This window comes from Ranitomeya imitator, chromosome 10 (assembly GCF_032444005.1).
Source record: "Ranitomeya imitator isolate aRanImi1 chromosome 10, aRanImi1.pri, whole genome shotgun sequence".
Classification (NCBI taxonomy): Eukaryota; Metazoa; Chordata; class Amphibia; order Anura; family Dendrobatidae; genus Ranitomeya; species Ranitomeya imitator.
Window position 1 is genome coordinate 6,516,916 of NC_091291.1, and position 21,905 is coordinate 6,538,820.

The 21,905-nt window shown below is 54.4% G+C and overlaps 1 protein-coding gene across 2 annotated transcripts in view; it reads right to left on the bottom strand.

Moving 5' to 3' along the window:
• Positions 1–21,905, bottom strand: part of CAPZB (capping actin protein of muscle Z-line subunit beta) — a 32,218-nt gene that overhangs the window by 8,303 nt on the left and 2,010 nt on the right. For both annotated transcript variants that reach the window (XM_069741886.1, XM_069741885.1), the window contains exons 2-4: positions 12,038–12,127; positions 3,422–3,543; positions 3,214–3,327 (exon numbers count right to left, since the gene is read on the bottom strand). In XM_069741886.1, coding sequence (XP_069597987.1) covers positions 3,214–3,327; positions 3,422–3,543; positions 12,038–12,127 — 326 coding nt within the window. The remainder of the gene's footprint in view (positions 1–3,213; positions 3,328–3,421; positions 3,544–12,037; positions 12,128–21,905) is intronic.

Here is a 21,905-nt window from a genome sequence, read left to right on the forward strand (position 1 = left end):
ACTGCAGGATCAACATAAGACTGAGGGTCAATCAGATGGTCATCAGCTAAGATTAAACTACAATTCCCAGCATGCTCGGCTGACGTCCACACCGGGAGACATCTCCATACACCAAGCAGTTCCAGAGTTTCCTCCTGTATTCTATTCTACTCCAGAGCTGCGCTCACTATTCTGCTGGTGCAGTCACTGTGTACATACATTACATTACTGATCCTGAGTTACATCCTGTATTATACCCCAGAGCTGCACTCACTATTCTGCTGGTGCAGTCACTGTGTACATACATTACATTACTGATCCTGAGTTACATCCTGTATTATACTCCAGAGCTGCACTCACTATTCTGCTGGTACAGTCACTGTGTACATACATTACATTACTGATCCTGAGTTACCTCCTGTATTATACCCCAGAGCTGCACTCACTATTCTGCTGGTGCAGTCACTGTGTACATACATTACATTACTGATCCTGAGTTACATCCTGTATTATACCCCAGAGCTGCACTCAGTATTCTGCTGGTGCAGTCACTGTGTACATACATCACATTACTGATCCTGAGTTACATCCTGTATTATATCCCAGAGCTGCACTCAGTATTCTGCTGGTGCAGTCACTGTGTACATACATCACATTACTGATCCTGAGTTACATCCTGTATTATACCCCAGAGCTGCACTCAGTATTCTGCTGGTGCAGTCACTGTGTACATACATTACATTACTGATCCTGAGTTACATCCTGTATTACACCCCAGAGCTGCGCTCACTATTCTGCTGGTGCAGTCACTGTGTACATACATTACTGATCTTGAGTTACATCCTGTATTATACCCCAGAGCTGCACTCAGTATTCTGCTGGTGCAGTCACTGTGTACATACATTACTGATCCTGAGTTACCTCCTGTATTATACTCCAGAGCTGCACTCACTATTCTGCTGGTGCAATCACTGTGTACATACATCACATTACTGATCCTGAGTTACCTCCTGTATTATACCCCAGAGCTGCACTCACTATTCTGCTGGTGCAATCACTGTGTACATACATTACTGATCCTGAGTTACATCCTGTATTATACCCCAGAGCTGCACTCACTATTCTGCTGGTGCAGTCACTGTGTACATACATTACATTACTGATCCTGAGTTACATCCTGTATTATACCCCAGAGCTGCGCTCACTATTCTGCTGGTGCAGTCACTGTGTACATACATTACATTACTGATCCTGAGTTACCTCCTGTATTATACTCCAGAGCTGCACTCACTATTCTGCTGGTACAGTCACTGTGTACATACATTACATTACTGATCCTGAGTTACCTCCTGTATTATACCCCAGAGCTGCACTCACTATTCTGCTGGTGCAGTCACTGTGTACATACATTACATTACTGATCCTGAGTTACCTCCTGTATTATACCCCAGAGCTGCACTCAGTATTCTGCTGGTGCAGTCACTGTGTACATACATCACATTACTGATCCTGAGTTACATCCTGTATTATACCCCAGAGCTGCACTCAGTATTCTGCTGGTGCAGTCACTGTGTACATACATTACATTACTGATCCTGAGTTACATCCTGTATTACACCCCAGAGCTGCGCTCACTATTCTGCTGGTGCAGTCACTGTGTACATACATTACTGATCTTGAGTTACATCCTGTATTATACCCCAGAGCTGCACTCAGTATTCTGCTGGTGCAGTCACTGTGTACATACATTACATTACTGATCCTGAGTTACCTCCTGTATTATACTCCAGAGCTGCACTCACTATTCTGCTGGTGCAATCACTGTGTACATACATCACATTACTGATCCTGAGTTACCTCCTGTATTATACCCCAGAGCTGCACTCACTATTCTGCTGGTGCAATCACTGTGTACATACATTACTGATCCTGAGTTACATCCTGTATTATACCCCAGAGCTGCACTCACTATTCTGCTGGTGCAGTCACTGTGTACATACATTACATTACTGATCCTGAGTTACATCCTGTATTATACCCCAGAGCTGCACTCACTATTCTGCTGGTGCAATCACTGTGTACATACATTACATTACTGATCCTGAGTTACATCCTGTATTATACCCCAGAGCTGCACTCACTATTCTGCTGGTGCAGTCACTGTGTACATACATTACATTACTGATCCTGAGTTACATCCTGTATTATACCCCAGAGCCGCACTCACTATTCTGCTGGTGCAGTCACTGTGTACATACATTACATTACTGATCCTGAGTTACATCCTGTATTATACCCCAGAGCTGCACTTACTATTCTGCTGGTGCAGTCACTGTGTACATACATTACATTACTGATCCTGAGTTACATCCTGTATTATACTCCAGAGCTGCACTCACTATTCTGCTGGTGCAGTCACTGTGTACATACATTACATTACTGATCCTGAGTTACATCCTGTATTATACTCCAGAGCTGCACTCACTATTCTGCTGGTGCAGTCACTGTGTACATACATTACTGATCCTGAGTTACCTCCTGTATTATACCCCAGAGCTGCACTCACTATTCTGCTGGTGCAATCACTGTGTACATACATTACTGATCCTGAGTTACATCCTGTATTATACCCCAGAGCTGCACTCACTATTCTGCTGGTGCAGTCACTGTGTACAAACATTACATTACTGATCCTGAGTTACATCCTGTATTATACTCCAGAGCTGCACTCGCTGTATAGGAGATGTCTTTATACAGGCTTGCTGACTGTTTCCTGCAGAATAGTGGGTGCTGCAGTACTGTCAGCGGTGAGGATTTGTCGCAGTGGGTTGTACCCCGGGTTGTCAGCCATACGATGCCGCCTGGTGCAGGTACGGGCAGTGTGAATCGCGTGTATTTTACTGCTATGTTTGGGGTCCGGGCATTTCCCGGAGTCGGGGGCCGATTTGTATTGAGATCTCCATAGGAATAGTAGAATACACAGCGCTGCGGGTCCCCCGGGCCCCGACACTCAGCCGCGCGCTCTGCCAGGCAGCTGGAGAAACGCTTGTCGGCTGTGATGCGCAGACCGCACTCGACGGTGACCTCATAATGACATCACGCCGCCTGCGCTGGGCCGCTGACACCGCTCCTGCGTTGCCCTGGTGCTCGACTACCAAACAAATGAATCTGGATGCAATCATCGTCCCACGCAGCGGCGCCCTTCCCCCACATCCCCGGCAAGAGATGACCTACAGGTCGCGGTACTGGTCGAAGGCGTTGTTGGCTTCCACCTCCAGCTTGCGCAGACGGGCGGACGGCATGGCTCCATCTTCCAGGGGAGGGTCGTACTTATTGCTCCACGGTGACCTGCGTGTAAGGAAGAGGAGAGGGGGAATTAAAGGGGCGGGCTCCACGGGGGTGGCTCAGATCACACGGAGCAGCCTGCGGCACCGGGGGTTACCTGTAGGAGTCGCCATCTCTGTTGTAGTCGCACAGCAGATAGTCTTTGCCCACCACCTTGTCCCGAGCGATCTTCAGGGGCTGATCCACCGAGGACAGGAGATCTTCACAGAGACTGGGGACCTGCAACACAACCCCACACTTTACAGCAAGCAGTAAAGTGAGAAAGACAGGTGACCAACTCACCAGGTTACCGGAATGCAAATTAGATCTTCTGGACAAGTCAGAGGACCAGCAGCAAGGAGGAGGAGGAGGACGAGGAGCAGCGAGGAGGAGGACGACGAGCAGCGAGGAGGAGGACGAGGAGCAGCGAGGAGGAGGACGAGGAGCAGCGAGGAGGAGGAGGAGGGGCAGCAGCCAGGAGGAGGGGCAGCAGCCAGGAGGAGGAGGAGGACGAGGAGCAGCGAGGAGGAGGACGAGGAGCAGCGAGGAGGAGGACGAGGAGCAGCGAGGAGGAGGACGACGAGCAGCGAGGAGGAGGACGACAAGCAGCGAGGAGGAGGACGAGGAGCAGCGAGGAGGAGGACGAGGAGCAGCGAGGAGGAGGACGAGGAGCAGCGAGGAGGAGGAGGAGGGGCAGCAGCCAGGAGGAGGGGCAGCAGCCAGGAGGAGGAGGAGGACGAGGAGCAGCGAGGAGGAGGACGAGGAGCAGCGAGGAGGAGGACGAGGAGCAGCGAGGAGGAGGACGAGGAGCAGCGAGGAGGAGGACGAGGAGCAGCGAGGAGGAGGACGAGGAGCAGCGAGGAGGAGGACGAGGAGCAGCGAGGAGGAGGACGAGGAGCAGCGAGGAGGAGGACGAGGAGCAGCGAGGAGGAGGACGAGGAGCAGCGAGGAGGAGGACGAGGAGCAGCGAGGAGGAGGACGAGGAGCAGCGAGGAGGAGGACGAGGAGCAGCGAGGAGGAGGACGAGGAGCAGCGAGGAGGAGGACGAGGAGCAGCGAGGAGGAGGACGAGGAGCAGCGAGGAGGAGGACGAGGAGCAGCGAGGAGGAGGACGAGGAGCAGCGAGGAGGAGGACGAGGAGCAGCGAGGAGGAGGACGAGGAGCAGCGAGGAGGAGGACGAGGAGCAGCGAGGAGGACGACGAGGAGCAGCGAGGAGGAGGACGAGGAGCAGCGAGGAGGAGGACGAGGAGCAGCGAGGAGGAGGACGAGGGGCAGCAGCCAGGAGGAGGGGCAGCAGCCAGGAGGAGGGGCAGCAGCCAGGAGGAGGGGCAGCAGCCAGGAGGAGGGGCAGCAGCCAGGAGGAGGGGCAGCAGCCAGGAGGAGGGGCAGCAGCCAGGAGGAGGGGCAGCAGCCAGGAGGAGGGGCAGCAGCGAGGAGGGGCAACGAGGAGGATGATGAGGAGCAGCAAGGAGGAGGAGGAGGATGATGAGGAGCAGCGAGGAGGAGCAGCAGCAGCGAGAAGGAGGAGGACGAGAAGCAACGAGGAGGAGGAGGAGCAGCAACGAAGAGGAGCTGCAGCGAGGAGGAGGAGGAGCAGCAGCAGCGAGGAGGAGCAGCAGCTAGGAGAAGCAGCAGCAGCAGCAAGGAGGAGGATGAGGAGCAGCGAGAAGGAAAAGGATGATGAGGAGGAGACAGAGGGGGCGAAGAGGAGGAGACAGAAGGGGCGAAGAGGAGGAGACAGAAGGGGCGAAGAGGAGGAGACAGAAGGGGCGAAGAGGAGGAGACAGAAGGGGCGAAGAGGAGGAGACAGAAGGGGCGAAGAGGAGGAGACAGAAGGGGCGAAGAGGAGGAGACAGAAGGGGCGAAGAGGAGGAGACAGAAGGGGCGAAGAGGAGGAGACAGAAGGGGCGAAGAGGAGGAGACAGAAGGGGCGAAGAGGAGGAGACAGAAGGGGCGAAGAGGAGGAGACAGAAGGGGCGAAGAGGAGGAGACAGAAGGGGCGAAGAGGAGGAGACAGAAGGGGCGAAGAGGAGGAGACAGAAGGGGCGAAGAGGAGGAGACAGAAGGGGCGAAGAGGAGGAGACAGAAGGGGCGAAGAGGAGGAGACAGAAGGGGCGAAGAGGAGGAGACAGAAGGGGCGAAGAGGAGGAGACAGAAGGGGCGAAGAGGAGGAGACAGAAGGGGCGAAGAGGAGGAGACAGAAGGGGCGAAGAGGAGGAGACAGAAGGGGCGAAGAGGAGGAGACAGAAGGGGCGAAGAGGAGGAGACAGAAGGGGCGAAGAGGAGGAGACAGAAGGGGCGAAGAGGAGGAGACAGAAGGGGCGAAGAGGAGGAGACAGAAGGGGCGAAGAGGAGGAGACAGAAGGGGCGAAGAGGAGGAGACAGAAGGGGCGAAGAGGAGGAGACAGAAGGGGAAAGGACAGGGAAAAGGAAGAGGAGGAAGAAAAGAGGGAAAATAGAAACAGGAGAATGAGGAAAAGCAGAAAAAGGAGGAGGACTCCATTAAAATGAACGCTGCTTATTCTATTACACCAGCAAAAGAGAAGAAAGACATGAACAGAGCAGACACATCAAAGGCTGTGGCCACCCTCTGCCTGCAGACTGCCTCCAGCTCCCAATAAAAGAGGAATGCTCTGCGATTAGTGCGCCCAGAGCAGCGGTCACATTCCTGCACCTTGTACAGTCCTGGCAGAGGCCTAATGAGCTTAGTCTAGAAGAAAAGATGAGAAAGGCGGGAACGGGGAGGGGGGGCAGTTAACTCTTCAAAAACCACAAATTTCAGAAACGAAATCCATGACATACTAAAAAATATAATCTATAGTTCTATAGGGTAAACGGCTCTAGGAAATCTGAGGGACAACCAATGAGGCGTCACCAGCAGAATCGTGAGTGCAGCTCTGGGGTATAATACAGGATGTAACTCAGGATCAGTAATGTAATGTATGTACACAGTGACTGCACCAGCAGAATAGTGAGTGCAGCTCTGGAGTATAATACAGGATGTAACTCAGGATCAGTAATGTATGTACACAGTGACTGCACCAGCAGAATAGTGAGTGCAGCTCTGGAGAATAATACAGGATGTAACTCAGGATCAGTAATGTAATGTATGTACACAGTGACTGCACCAGCAGAATAGTGGGTGCAGCTCTGGAGTATAATACAGGATGTAACTCAGGATCAGTAATGTATGTACACAGTGACTGCACCAGCAGAATAGTGAGTGCAGCTCGGGAGTATAATTCAGGATGTAACTCAGGATCAGTAATGTATGTACACAGTGACTGCACCAGCAGAATAGTGAGTGCAGCTCTGGAGTATAATACAGGAGGTAACTCAGGATCAGTAATGTAATGTATGTACACAGTGACTGCACCAGCAGAATAGTGAGTGCAGCTCTGGAGTATAATACAGGAGGTAACTCAGGATCAGTAATGTAATGTATGTACACAGTGACTGCACCAGCAGAATAGTGAGTGCAGCTCTGGGGTATAATACAGGATGTAACTCAGGATCAGTAATGTAATGTATGTACACAGTGACTGCACCAGCAGAATAGTGAGTGCAGCTCTGGAGGATAATACAGGAGGTAACTCAGGATCAGTAATGTAATGTATGTACACAGTGCCTGTACCAGCAGAATAGTGAGTGCAGCTCTGGAGTATAATACAGGAGGTAACTCAGGATCAGTAATGTAATATATGTACACAGTGACTGCACCAGCAGAATAGTGAGTGCAGCTCTGGGGTATAATACAGGATGTAGCTCAGGATCAGTAATGTAATGTATGTACACAGTGACTACACCAGCAGAATAGTGAGTGCAGCTCTGGAGTATAAAAAAAGGATAAGCTTTGTATGCACACAGTGACTCTGCCATGTTGAATACAAACAGCAGGTGAAATAACTATTGAACCTGTCACCAGTTTTTCAAGTAAATACATTTGTAAAGGTGTTATTGACATGAAATTCTCACCAGATGTCTGTAACAACCCATCCAATCCCCATAGGCAAAGAAATCAAACCATAGATGTCCATAAATTTAAGTTATGAAGAATCTAGTTATGGAGAAACTAGTAGCAGGCATTGCTCAGGTGTGATTTTCTCCCATTCTTCCACACAAACACACTTTACATCCTGAATCCTCTGTGAGCTCCTTCTATGGACTCTGAGCTTTAGTCCCTTCCATACATTTTCTATAGGATTCAGGTCCGTTGATCGGCACGGACATTCTAGGAGCTTTATTTTCTCTCTCTGAAACCATCGAGTTTCCTTGGCTGTGTGTTTTGGGATCTTTGTCTTGCCATGGAAGTTGCATGGTGAGTGTGCCTACAGGCCATGGAGGCTGCGTGGGGAGCTTGCATACAGGCCATGTAGGCAGCGTGGGGATCGTGCATACAGGCCATGGAGGCAGCGTGGGGAGCTTGCATACAGGCCATAGAGGCAGCGTGGGGAGCGTGCATACAGGCCATAGAGGCAGCGTGGGGAGCGTGCATACAGGCCATGGAGGCTGCGTGGGGAGCGTGCATACAGGCCATGGAGGCTGCGTGGGGAGCTTGCATACAGGCCATAGAGGCAGCGTGGGGATCGTGCATACAGGCCATAGAGGCAGCGTGGGGAGCGTGCATACAGGCCATAGAGGCAGCGTGGGGATCGTGCATACAGGTCATGGAGGCAGCGTGGGGAGCGTGCATACAGGCCATAGAGGCAGCGTGGGGAGCGTGCATACAGGCCATAGAGGCAGCGTAGGGAGCTTGCATACAGGCCATAGAGGCAGCGTAGGGAGCTTGCATACAGGCCATAGAGGCAGCGTGGGGAGCGTGCATGCAGGCCATAGAGGCAGCGTGGGGAGCTTGCATACAGGCCATGTAGGCAGCGTGGGGATCGTGCATACAGGCCATAGAGGCAGCGTGCATACAGGCCATAGAGGCAGCGTGGGGAGCGTGCATACAGGCCATAGAGGCAGCGTGGGGAGCGTGCATACAGGCCATAGACGCTGCGTGGGGAGCGTGCATACAAGGGCAGCACGGTGGCGCAGTGGTTAGCACTGCAGCCTTGCAGCGCTGGAGTCCTGGGTTCTAATCCCACCCAGGACAACATCTGCAAAGAGTTTGCATGTTCTCTCCGTGTTTGCGTGGGTTTCCTCCGGGTTCTCCGGTTTCCTCCCACATTCCAAAGACATACGGATAGGGAATTTAGATTGTGAGCTTCAACGGGGACAGTGACGATAATGTGTGCAAACTGTAAAGCGCTGCGGAATATGTTAGCGCTATATAAAAATAAAGATTATTATTATTATTATTATTATACAGGCCACCCATGGAGGTTGAGTGCATTACATAAAGTTTTCTTTGAAATAATTGAGCCTGACGACTCCAGGTCTTTCTGCAGGTCTCCACAGGTGTCCTAGGACAACTCTCCTGCTACTTATTTTCACTCCTCTGATTGAAATCTTCCGGGGAGCACCTGTCATGGCCGGTTTATGGTGAAATCTTGCGGGGAGCACCTGTCATGGCCGGTTTATGGTGAAATCTTGCGGGGAGCACCTGTCATGGCCGGTTTATGGTGAAATCTTGCGGGGAGCACCTGTCATGGCCGGTTTATGGTGAAATCTTGCGGGGAGCACCTGTCATGGCCGGTTTATGGTGAAATCTTGCGGGGAGCACCTGTCATGGCCGATTTATGATGAAATCCTGTGGGTAGCACCAGGTCGTGGCCGGTTTATGGTGAAATCTTGTGAGGAGCACCTGGTCGTGGCCGGTTTATGGTGAAATCTTGTGGGTAGCACCAGGTCGTGGCCGGTTTATGGTGAAATCTTGTGAGGAGCACCTGGTCGTGACCAGTTTATGGTGAAATTATGTTCTTTCCACATCCGGATTATAGCCCCAGCAGCGCTCAATGGAACCTTCAGTAGTTTAGAAATTCTCCTGTCACCAATGTCATCAGTATGTTTTACAACAATAAGGTTGTGAAGGTCTCGAGACAGCTCACTGGTTTCACCCATCGTGAAACATTTCTTGAGTGTCACCTAAGTTATGAGACACCTTCTTATAGGCCATCAGGTGAACCAGCTGATATTTGTCACTAAGTGGCAGGATTGCTTTCTAACTACTGATAGATCTCAGCCGATATCAGGACTTATATGAGTTTCCAGGGCTTGTCGCTCCACTCTTTCTTCATGTGTTCAATACTTTTGCCTGTGTCATTTCTCATTATTACAGTTTATGGACATCTATGAGGATTTCTTTCCTCTCTGGACTGGATGGATTGTTACCGACATCTGATAAGAATTTCATGTCAACAGCACCTTTGTATTTTAACCCTTATTTCACCTGCTATACATGACGTCAGTGAACCATGCACAATGGCAGCTATCACTACGGACTGGATGTAATGCACCTGGCTCTGTGATGAGGGGGAAGGTGGCAGACTTGGGTGGGCCGAGATCACGCGCAGGTCATGTATGAGTGCGGTGTGGACAGATCGGCTATCAGCGGTGAGAGGATGGGTGGTACGGCGTACAGAAATCTCCGGATGTCGCGGGGGGTGGAGGTAAGAATGAAACTTCAGAAAGTCTTCAGGGGACATTCAAAGAGGAGGAAAACAAAGACGACAAATTGAGAGATGTTAATGAGATTCTTGTACCGTGCGTGGAACAAGGTTCCTCTTGTCGTCCCCGGGGCCGCGGCCCCTCCGCCAATCACTCAGCCAGGTACCTGAACAAACTTAATTAAACTTAACCACTTGTAAACTGATCGTGCAAGACTGCGGCCATTGTCCTGGCCAGAAACCAGATCTCTGCAGAGATGGCGAGCTGGGATATGGACCAAGAGGGAAATGTGAGCGTCCAGGCGGGACCGGCTGACAGGTGGGAAGTGGACGGGGGGGGGGGGGGGGCTCAGACACGGCTTCATAGATCTGCGCACAATGGGGCCTGGACGTTTCCGACAATCGCTCTCCTCCTACAACATTTATGTGCCGCAACGATGAATGCAGGAGCCGGGAACAACCGCGACCTCCAAGAGAAGGAAGAGCGGTGGCGGGACGACCGGCAGGTGGCGGGACGACCGGCAGGTGGCGGGACGACCGGCAGGTGGCGGGACGACCGGCAGGTGGCGGGACGACCGGCAGGTGGCGGGACGACCGGCAGGTGGCGGGACGACCGGCAGGTGGCGGGACGACCGGCAGGTGGCGGGACGACCGGCAGGTGGCGGGACGACCGGCAGGTGGCGGGACGACCGGCAGGTGGCGGGACGACCGGCAGGTGGCGGGACGACCGGCAGGTGGCGGGACGACCGGCAGGTGGCGGGACGACCGGCAGGTGGCGGGACGACCGGCAGGTGGCGGGACGACCGGCAGGTGGCGGGACGACCGGCAGGTGGCGGGACGACCGGCAGGTGGCGGGACGACCGGCAGGTGGCGGGACGACCGGCAGGTGGCGGGACGACCGGCAGGTGGCGGGACGACCGGCAGGTGGCGGGACGACCGGCAGGTGGCGGGACGACCGGCAGGTGGCGGGACGACCGGCAGGTGGCGGGACGACCGGCAGGTGGCGGGACGACCGGCAGGTGGCGGGACGACCGGCAGGTGGCGGGACGACCGGCAGGTGGCGGGACGACCGGCAGGTGGCGGGACGACCGGCAGGTGGCGGGACGACCGGCAGGTGGCGGGACGACCGGCAGGTGGCGGGACGACCGGCAGGTGGCGGGACGACCGGCAGGTGGCGGGACGACCGGCAGGTGGCGGGACGACAGGTTCGCGCTTCAGACTCCGAGCTGTTGGGTTGAGGGTCTTGCTTCTACCTGGAGGTTATTTACTCCCCCCATAAAGGCCGCAGACCCTGCTCCATTAATCAGACATAGATGAGCGCTCTGGACCAGGTCCCGCCTGTCTCGCTCCTCTCCTCGCGCTCTCACCCCGGCTTATCTGGATCACAAGACGTTTGAATGACAGGGCGGCTAATGTGATCTAATTATCAGCTCCGGGAACGTGACGCGCCAGGAGGCTCCACTAATGGTGGTAAACAGTCTGGGGAGGCAGCTAGTCACGGGTCACTGTACTCTCACTACAAGGCTCAGCCCAACAGGGAGAGAGCACCCTCATCATGTAAGAGCCGGGAACTGGAGCATCACTCCCAGCAGGCACAGTCAATGTGAGAGCAAGATCCAAGAACAGGAGGGAAGCCTGCCACATGTAGAGCGTTAGAAAACCCACAGGATGGGGAAGCAGAGGGCCAGTACCAGACCTAGGGCAGGGAAGGGGGAGCAGAGGGCCGGCACCAGACCTAGGACGGGGGGAGGGGGGAGCAGAGGGCCGGTACCAGACCTAGGATAGGGTGGGGGGAGCAGAGGGCCCGTATCAGACCTAGGATGGGGGAGCAGAGGGCCAGTACCAGACCTAGGACAGGGAAGGGGGAGCAGAGGGCCAGTGCCAGACCTAGGACGGGGGGAGAGGGGGAGCAGAGGGCCGGTACCAGACCTAGGGAAGGGAAGGCGGAGCAGAGGGCCCGTATCTGACCTAGGATGGGGGAGCAGAGGGCCCGTACCAGACCTAGGACAGGGGGAAGGGAGCAGAGGGCCGGCTGTACCAGACCGAGGAAGGGGTTTAAAAAGCAGAGGGCCAGTACCAAATTAGGATGGGGGAAACAGAGGGCCCGTACCAGACCTAGAATAGGAGGCAACTGAGGGCACCTAACAGAAGTAGGAGGGTTAGAAGTCAGACGTTCGGGTTCTTACCAAGTCAATGAGGTCACTGAGGTTCTTCTCAATCTGTTGGGGAGGGAGACGCCTCATCAAGTCCAAGGCACAGTCCAACTGCTGGTCACTCTGAAAGATAAAATGTACAGAAATATAAGTTATATTATGAGACGCCCGACGCTTAACATAAATCCCAGCGAATGCTCCAGTACAGAACAGACAGCACCATGAGCGGCAGTGATCCCTAAGGTCCTGGCTTGGCACCAGTTTCCTGACGCTTGTCCCTTCCTGACAGTTTTACACTGGAGTTTCGGAGCTCAGTCCAGTAGGAGCTCAGGTGGGGGCGCTAGTAGCATTGGCTTCCAGCAGGTGGCGCTGGGTTCCTGCCAGGCTCCTTGGTGCAGCACAGATGAGTCTGGGGTCAGCACTGTGTGTGGATACGCCCGGCGCTGGCAACGTTCGCCCACAGCCCTGCAGGGGGCGCTCCCGGGGTACCTGCACACAACACTGCCCAGCATCCTCTATAATCTAATGGAGATAAACCTCAGGGACTAGAGGGGCGAAGAAACTGGTCCCAGATCTAATCAGAGCACAAAGCCCCCACTACGTACTGAGCCCACCATCCTCGCGCCCCACACACCATGGATTATAATGCAGGGTTCCCCGGAACCAGGGCAGCCACAATTACTAACAGGGCTTTCCCTGACAGGTGGTGGAAATCGGCAAAAACGTGCAGCAGCTCTGGATGTGAGTGGAGCATAGGACGTCACATTAGTCAGCACTTCACTAAAGAGGAAGAGAAAGTCTAAAGGTCAAAAGAAGCAGGAAGAAAAGTCAAGAGATCAATGTAAGAAGATACAAAAAGAGGAAACGACTGCAGAGAAAAGAGAAGACCGGCAGGGAAGCCTCGCAGTTATCAGCCAGTGACCCCACAACACTGTCGCTTCAACGGAGAAGAACCTGCACATGTCACACCCGGGACCCCCCCGACACCTGCACATGTCACACCCGGGACCCCCCGACACCTGCACATGTCACACCCGGGACCCCCGACACCTGCACATGTCACACCCGGGACCCCCGACACCTGCACATGTCACACCCGGGACCCCCGACACCTGCACATGTCACACCCGGGACCCCCGACACCTGCACATGTCACACCCGGGACCCCCGACACCTGCACATGTCACACCCGGGACCCCCGACACCTGCACATGTCACACCCGGGACCCCCGACACCTGCACATGTCACACCCGGGACCCCCGACACCTGCACATGTCACACCCGGGACCCCCGACACCTGCACATGTCACACCCGGGACCCCCGACACCTGCACATGTCACACCCGGGACCCCCGACACCTGCACATGTCACACCCGGGACCCCCGACACCTGCACATGTCACACCCGGGACCCCCGACACCTGCACATGTCACACCCGGGACCCCCGACACCTGCACATGTCACACCCGGGACCCCCGACACCTGCACATGTCACACCCGGGACCCCCGACACCTGCACATATCACACCCTGAGGATATCAGGAGCGACACGAACCGAAAATCTCTGCACAGATCAGAAAAGAGGCACTAATGTATAATTATATATACAGGACAGGATGCATGCACACAGGGGGCAGGTACGCGGGGCCCAGCCGCACACAGGGGGCAGGTACGCGGGGCCCAGCCGCACACAGGGGGCAGGTACGCGGGGCCCAGCCGCACACAGGGGGCAGGTACGCGGGGCCCAGCCGCACACAGGGGGCAGGTACGCGGGGCCCAGCCGCACACAGGGGGCAGGTACGCGGGGCCCAGCCGCACACAGGGGGCAGGTACGCGGGGCCCAGCCGCACACAGGGGGCAGGTACGCGGGGCCCAGCCGCACACACGGGGCAGGTACGCGGGGCCCAGCCGCACACACGGGGCAGGTACGCGGGGCCCAGCCGCACACACGGGGCAGGTACGCGGGCCCAGCCGCACACAGGGGGCAGGTACGCGGGGCCCAGCCGCACACAGGGGGCAGGTACGCGGGGCCCAGCCGCACACAGGGGGCAGGTACGCGGGGCCCAGCCGCACACAGGGGGCAGGTACGCGGGGCCCAGCCGCACACAGGGGGCAGGTACGCGGGGCCCAGCCGCACACACGGGGCAGGTACGCGGGGCCCAGCCGCACACACGGGGCAGGTACGCGGGGCCCAGCCGCACACACGGGGCAGGTACGCGGGGCCCAGCCGCACACACGGGGCAGGTACGCGGGGCCCAGCCGCACACACGGGGCAGGTACGCGGGGCCCAGCCGCACACACGGGGCAGGTACGCGGGGCCCAGCCGCACACAGGGGGCAGGTACGCGGGGCCCAGCCGCACACAGGGGGCAGGTACGCGGGGCCCAGCCGCACACAGGGGGCAGGTACGCGGGGCCCAGCCGCACACAGGGGGCAGGTAAGCGGGGCCCAGCCGCACACAGGGGGCAGGTACGCGGGGCCCAGCCGCACACAGGGGGCAGGTACGCGGGGCCCAGCCGCACACAGGGGGCAGGTACGCGGGGCCCAGCCGCACACAGGGGGCAGGTACGCGGGGCCCAGCCGCACACAGGGGGCAGGTACGCGGGGCCCAGCCGCACACAGGGGGCAGGTACGCGGGGCCCAGCCGCACACAGGGGGCAGGTACGCGGGGCCCAGCCGCACACAGGGGGCAGGTACGCGGGGCCCAGCCGCACACAGGGGGCAGGTACGCGGGGCCCAGCCGCACACAGGGGGCAGGTACGCGGGGCCCAGCCGCACACAGGGGGCAGGTACGCGGGCCCAGCCGCACACAGGGGGCAGGTACGCGGGGCCCAGCCGCACACAGGGGGCAGGTACGCGGGGCCCAGCCGCACACAGGGGGCAGATCTTCAGACCTCTGGGCTCGGACACCATGCCCACACGCGGCCTCAGGTTATGTCGCAGCGTCGGGGGGAGCTTTGCGGACCCTCCAGCCTCGGCCACGTGCAGCAGTGATTGCAGCGCCAGTGTTTATCCTGCTGATGGGATGTTTATGTGTCTAAAGCTTCATTTTTCTCCCCTTGTTAAAGGCAGCGAGGAAATCTGACTTCCCTTTCATCCGCTGCCAAGGCTCCCATCCGTGCTGAGGTCGGCAGGACGCCTCACTGCGAGCAATGCGGTTGCTGCATGGCGGCTGGACGCGCTCTCCTCTGGCAGCAGATGGGAACCATTCCGCACTGACGCCAACCTATAGTCACGCACAGATACAGCGCCCCCCGCTGACTGCCCTGCGGTAACGAGCTGCAATCAACAACACAAAATCTACAAAAAAAAAAAAGACCATTTGTAAAAGCCTTTTTTCCCTTATTTTGAGTGATTGTGTGCCGTTTTCTCCAGTTACATCCAAAGCTGCTTCAAAAACTTTTCCAGGTCGCTCATGTCAGGTGACAACTGACAACTAGGCTCCCACAATGCACTGCTCACTGGGTTGCAAATGCAGCTCTGGATGTGACTGGAGTACTTTCCGGTTTTGGAAAGTTGCAGACTGGTGGCTAAAACCATTAACAAGAAGTTGTACCGGAAGCCACAGCTTAAGGACCGGAAGCCACAGCTTAAGGACCGGAAGCCACAGCTTAAGGACCGGAAGCCACAGCTTAAGGACCGGAAGCCACAGCTTAAGGACCGGAAGCCACAGCTTAAGGACCGGAAGCCACAGCTTAAGGACCGGAAGCCACAGCTTAAGGACCGGAAGCCACAGCTTAAGGACCGGAAGCCACAGCTTAAGGACCGGAAGCCACAGCTTAAGGACCGGAAGCCACAGCTTAAGGACCGGAAGCCACAGCTTAAGGACCGGAAGCCACAGTTTAAGGACCGGAAGCCACAGCTTAAGGACCGGAAGCCACAGCTTAAGGACCGGAAGCCACAGCTTAAGGACCGGAAGCCACAGCTTAAGGACCGGAAGCCACAGCTTAAGGACCGGAAGCCACAGCTTAAGGACCGGAAGCCACAGCTTAAGGACAGGAAGCCACAGCTTAAGGACAGGAAGCCACAGCTTAAAGGACAGGAAGCCACAGCTTAAGGACCGGAAGCCACAGCTTAAGGACAGGAAGCCGCAGTTTAAGGACAGGAAGCCACAGCTTAAGGAAATAACTGTCATGCTATAACTGCTCTGGATTGGCTGATAGCAGAGAACACTAGCTCACATTAAGCTGGACATGGTGCGGTGGAGAATCCCTATAAAACCCCAGAGGGGACTGCGTCAGATCGTCTCCATCATCAAACAAAACCTCTTCCCCATGTAAACCCGAGGAGGCGACTTAGAGGGGTCCCCAGAACGCCCTGATATACAGAACGCTCCCATTCTGGATCGTGGGGGTCCCAGTTTAGACCTCTGCCCCCATAAATGCTGCACAGACAGCGCTCAGTCATGCCCATCATGTATGTAGCTGGCTGGCAGCCTCCTCCCGGCCGCGGAATGTGCCGACAGGCGGAATAGCCGAGCTGCTCAGGTATAAGGTTGTCTCCACCGCTCAGCGGTGAAAGCGGAGAGGGGGCCGCTCCTGGTATGTGAGGTCCTGGGATCTCAGCACCCCGGGGGGTCTGTGGACGGAGAAGCGATGGAGCCCATCATGGTCAGCGCTGGACAGAGGCATCTCCACACCCACATAGGTGTCAAAGCTCAGTGTTGTCCCCTGCACGGTGCCCACCAGGCGAGATTCACAGACATACGAGCTAAGAAAAAACTAAATGCTGCTGTGACCACTGGTCCAACAAGCCATGTGCGCCTGCACCCCCACAAGCCCCGGCCACCTGCCCCCCATCGGCCACCTGTCAGATTGCAACATAATCAACCTTACCCACCCTGCGATGCAGAGTACTGATATAACCCCCAGACATTACATTACACTGGCATGTAAAAGTCTGTGCACCCTGCATGGTTAGTACCCAGTAGCGCCCCCCTTTGAGGGATTTTCCTCCGTTCTTCCTTGGAGAATTCCTCCCGTTCTATGAGATTCCTGGACCGTCTTCCATCCTCTGCTATTTTTAGGTCTCGCCATAGATTGTCAATGATGTTCAGATCAGGGGACTGTGAGGGCCATTGTAAAACCTTCAGCTTGCGGCTTTTGAGGTCGTCTATTGTGGATTGTGACGTGTGTTTAGGGTCAGTCTCCATTTGTAGCAGAGATCCTCTTCCTCTCTTCACCTTCAGCTTATTACAGATGGTTTTATGTTTGCATCAAGAATTTGTTCAAATCTCATTGAATCCATCCTTCCCTCTACCCGTGAAATGTTCCCCGTGCCATTGACAGCAATATAACCGCAAAGCATGATTGATCCTCCCCCATGCTTAATGGTGGGCGAGATGTTCTTTTCCTGAAATTCTGTGTCTTTATACTCCACACATACGTGTGATCATTGTGGTCAGAGTTCTTTTCTATCCTCATCGGTCCACAGGATTTGTTTCCAAAATGCATCAGGCTTGTTTCTTTTACTTCTGATGCTGAATTTTATGGTGAGGATGCAGGAGAGGTTTTCTTCTGATGACTCTTCCATGAATGCCATATTTGTGCAGGTGTCTCTGAACAGTAGAATAATGTACCATAACTCCAGAGCCTGATTAATCTTTCTGAAGGTCTATTGCAGTCAAGCAGGGTCTGCCAAAATCACTAAGGAAATTTGTCATCTGTAACTTTAGGCCTTTTATAGATAATTTCATCTTCAACTGTTCCCAATAACAGGAGTTTTGAGCAGGGGTGCCCAGACTTTTACATGCCACTGTATGTGTGTCTGACATCAGCTCCAGTACTGATATACAGTCACGGTGAAATTGTTTTCACCCTTGAAATTGTTTCAGAAAATGAAGTATTTCTTCCAGAAAACTACGGCCATCACAAGTTTTGTTATACGCGTTTATTTTTTTTTTTTTTTTTTGCGTGTATTGGAACAACCTGAAAACCAAGTTGTTTACTAACAATTTTGGAAAGGTGCCAATAATTTTGCCCACTTTTTTTTAGGTTCTGTGTGAAGTTATGTCCAATTTGTCTTTCTTTTCTTTTTTTTTTCGCTCACAGTTTGGACTCCTGACAGAGACTGTGAACGCAGCTCTGGAGGTGAATGGAGTAGAAAACCACAACAGGGTTAAGAATAAGACGTCATCCGGTAATCTGGAAATTCTGATCATCCGAAGCGGCACAGAGCTGGCGGACTTGTGGGATTACTAGGGAAACGTTGTAGCAACCACAAATCGTTCAGTTACCTAGCAACCAGACCAGCGTCCAGGACCACGCTGTCACCAACCAGGGGAAAAGCTCAAGCTGCCATGTTATACAGCTCGTCTTCTGCCCGGGGGTGGCACGTGACGATCCCAGCACTTCGCCGTGCCCACACGTCCGAGCTGCGGCTCCGGAGCCGGATCTATTTTTGGCCGGGCAGAATGGAAAGTGGCTGCCCGGAGACGGATGGGTATATGGTTACAGCAGATGTGAAAGCGCTAATGCGCTGGAATGTGGAGCTGTAATATAACGGACAGGACACAGTATATAATAAAGAGGAGGGCGATATTCCCAGACTGTCAGCAGCGGTCAGGACACTAGCTGCAGCGCCTGGCGTGGCTCCTCCTGCTACAATGTGCACGGATTATAATGCAGCCATTGGAAGAAATGACAATTAGGCAGGAAACTTAGGTAAAGACGAGCGCCATGTTTGCTGCAGCAGGAAGACGGGTACAGAAGTGCCAAGGAGGGCAGACCATGGCGAGAAGCGAGCCAAACGCCATGTATGTCCTGAACTGTAACAAACCTTCAGCTGTGAGAAGTAACTGGTCCGAATAGCTTTCTGACAGTAACAAAATGTTTCCATTTACTAACCGCAAAGCTCAAAACTGCTCTGACAAAGGGAACACAGAGCGGATCACAAAGTTACTAAACGTTCCAGACATATAAAACCAAGGAGACGCGACACAGAGCAGATCGGGAACGTCACAGAAACCAAACATGAACTGGTGGAGACGTCACAGAAAGACACAAAGTGGAAGAGAAAGGCAAAAAGCAACAGCAGGCGGGAAATCCGGAGCAAACTGAGAAACTGCCAGTGAGAACAGAGACCAAAGAGAAGGGAGTGTTACAATGTATCAGAGCACAAGGGAGGATTCCAGCAATGACACCGCTACACACAGAGCGCACACGTTACATACATCACACTGTAATCTGTCACCACGGTGACCGCAGCAGTCTCCAAGGTGACATCAGCCAAAAGCTGCGGTTATACAGAGAGATCTCTATATAGGACAGGCCGGAGTACAGGGTGTTATACAGGGGGGGGGGGGGGTCTCTATATAGGACAGGACAGAGTACAGGGTGTTATACAGGGGGATCTCTATATAGGACAGGCCGGAGTACAGGGTGTTATACAGGGGGGGGATCTCTATATAGGACAGGACAGAGTACAGGGTGTTATACAGGGGGATCTCTATATAGGACAGGCCGGAGTACAGGGTGTTATACAGGGGGGGGGGGGGGTCTCTATATAGGACAGGACAGAGTACAGGGTGCTATACAGGGGGATCTCTATATAGGACAGGCCGGAGTACAGGGTGTTATACAGGGGGGATCTCTATATAGGACAGGCCGGAGTACAGGGTGTTATACAGGGGGGATCTCTATATAGGACAGGCCGGAGTACAGGGTGTTATACAGGGGGATCTCTATATAGGACAGGCCGGAGTACAGGGTGTTATACAGGGGGATCTCTATATAGGACAGGCCGGAGTACAGGGTGTTATACAGGGGGGATCTCCATATATAGGACAGACCGGAGTACAGGGTGTTATACAGGGGGGATCTCTATATAGGACAGGCCGGAGTACAGGGTGTTATACAGGGGGGATCTCTATATAGGACAGGCCGGAGTACAGGGTGTTATACAGGGGGGATCTCTATATAGGACAGACCGGAGTACAGGGTGTTATACAGGGGGATCTCTATATAGGACAGGCCAGAGTACAGGGTGTTATACAGGGGGGATCTCTATATAGGACAGGCCGGAGTACAGGGTGTTATACAGGGGGATCTCTATATAGGACAGGCCGGAGTACAGGGTGTTATACAGGGGGGATCTCTATATAGGACAGACCGGAGTACAGGGTGTTATACAGGGGGGATCTCTATATAGGACAGGCCGGAGTACAGGGTGTTATACAGGGGGGGGGGGGGGGGGATCTCTATATAGGACAGGCCGGAGTACAGGGTGTTATACAGGGGGGATCTCTATATAGGACAGGCCGGAGTACAGGGTGTTATACAGGGGGGATCTCTATATAGGACAGACCGGAGTACAGGGTGTTATACAGGGGGGGGGGGGGGGTCTCTATATAGGACAGGCCGGAGTACAGGGTGTTATACAGAGGGGGGGGGGATCTCTATATAGGACAGGACAGAGTACAGGATGTTATACAGGGGGGATCTCTATATAGGACAGACAGGAGTACAGGGTGTTATACGGGGGGGGGGGGGGGGGGATCTCTATATAGGACAGGCCGGAGTACAGGGTGTTATACAGGGGGGGGGGTCTCTATATAGGACAGGCCGGAGTACAGGGTGTTATACAGGGGGATCTCTATATAGGACAGGCCGGAGTACAGGGTGTTATACAGGGGGATCTCTATATAGGACAGGCCGGAGTACAGGGTGTTATACAGGGGGGATCTCTATATAGGACAGGCCGGAGTACAGGGTGTTATACAGAGGGGATCTCTATATAGGACAGACCGGAGTACAGGGTGTTATACAGGGGGGATCTCTATATAGGACAGGCCGGAGTACAGGGTGTTATACAGAGGGGATCTCTATATAGGACAGTCCGGAGTACAGGGTGTTATACAGGGGGATCTCTATATAGGACAGGACGGAGTACAGGGTGTTATACAGGGGGGGGGTCTCTATATAGGACAGGCCGGAGTACAGGGTGTTATACAGAGGGGGGGGGGGGTCTCTATATAGGACAGGCCGGAGTAAAGGGTGTTATACAGAGGGGGGGGGGGGGTCTCTATATAGGACAGACCGGAGTACAGGGTGTTATACAAGGGGATCTCTATATAGGACAGGCCGGAGTACAGGGTGTTATACAGAGGGGGTCTCTATATAGGACAGGACGGAGTACAGGGTGTTATACAGAGGGGATCTCTATATAGGACAGGCCGGAGTACAGGGTGTTATACAGGGGGATCTCTATATAGGACAGGCCGGAGTACAGGGTGTTATACAGGGGGATCTCTATATAGGACAGGCCGGAGTACAGGGTGTTATACAGGGGGATCTCTATATAGGACAGGCCGGAGTACAGGGTGTTATACAGGGGGAGTCTCTATATAGGACAGACCGGAGTACAGGGTGTTATACAGGGGGATCTCTATATAGGACAGACCGGAGTACAGGGTGTTATACAGGGGGATCTCTATATAGGACAGACCGGAGTACAGGGTGTTATACAGGGGAATCTCTATACAGGACAGACCGGAGTACAGGGTGTTATACAGGGGGATCTCTATATAGGACAGGCCGGAGTACAGGGTGTTATACAGGGGGATCTCTATATAGGACAGACCGGAGTACAGGGTGTTATACAGGGGGATCTCTATATAGGACAGGCCGGAGTACAGGGTGTTATACAGGGGGATCTCTATATAGGACAGACCGGAGTACAGGGTGTTATACAGGGGGATCTCTATATAGGACAGACCGGAGTACAGGGTGTTATACAGGGGGATCTCTATATAGGGCAGACCGGAGTACAGGGTGTTATACAGGGGGAGTCTCTATATAGGACAGGACGGAGTACAGGGTGTTATACAGGGGGATCTCTATATAGGACAGACCGGAGTACAGGGTGTTATACAGGGGGATCTCTATATAGGACAGGCCGGAG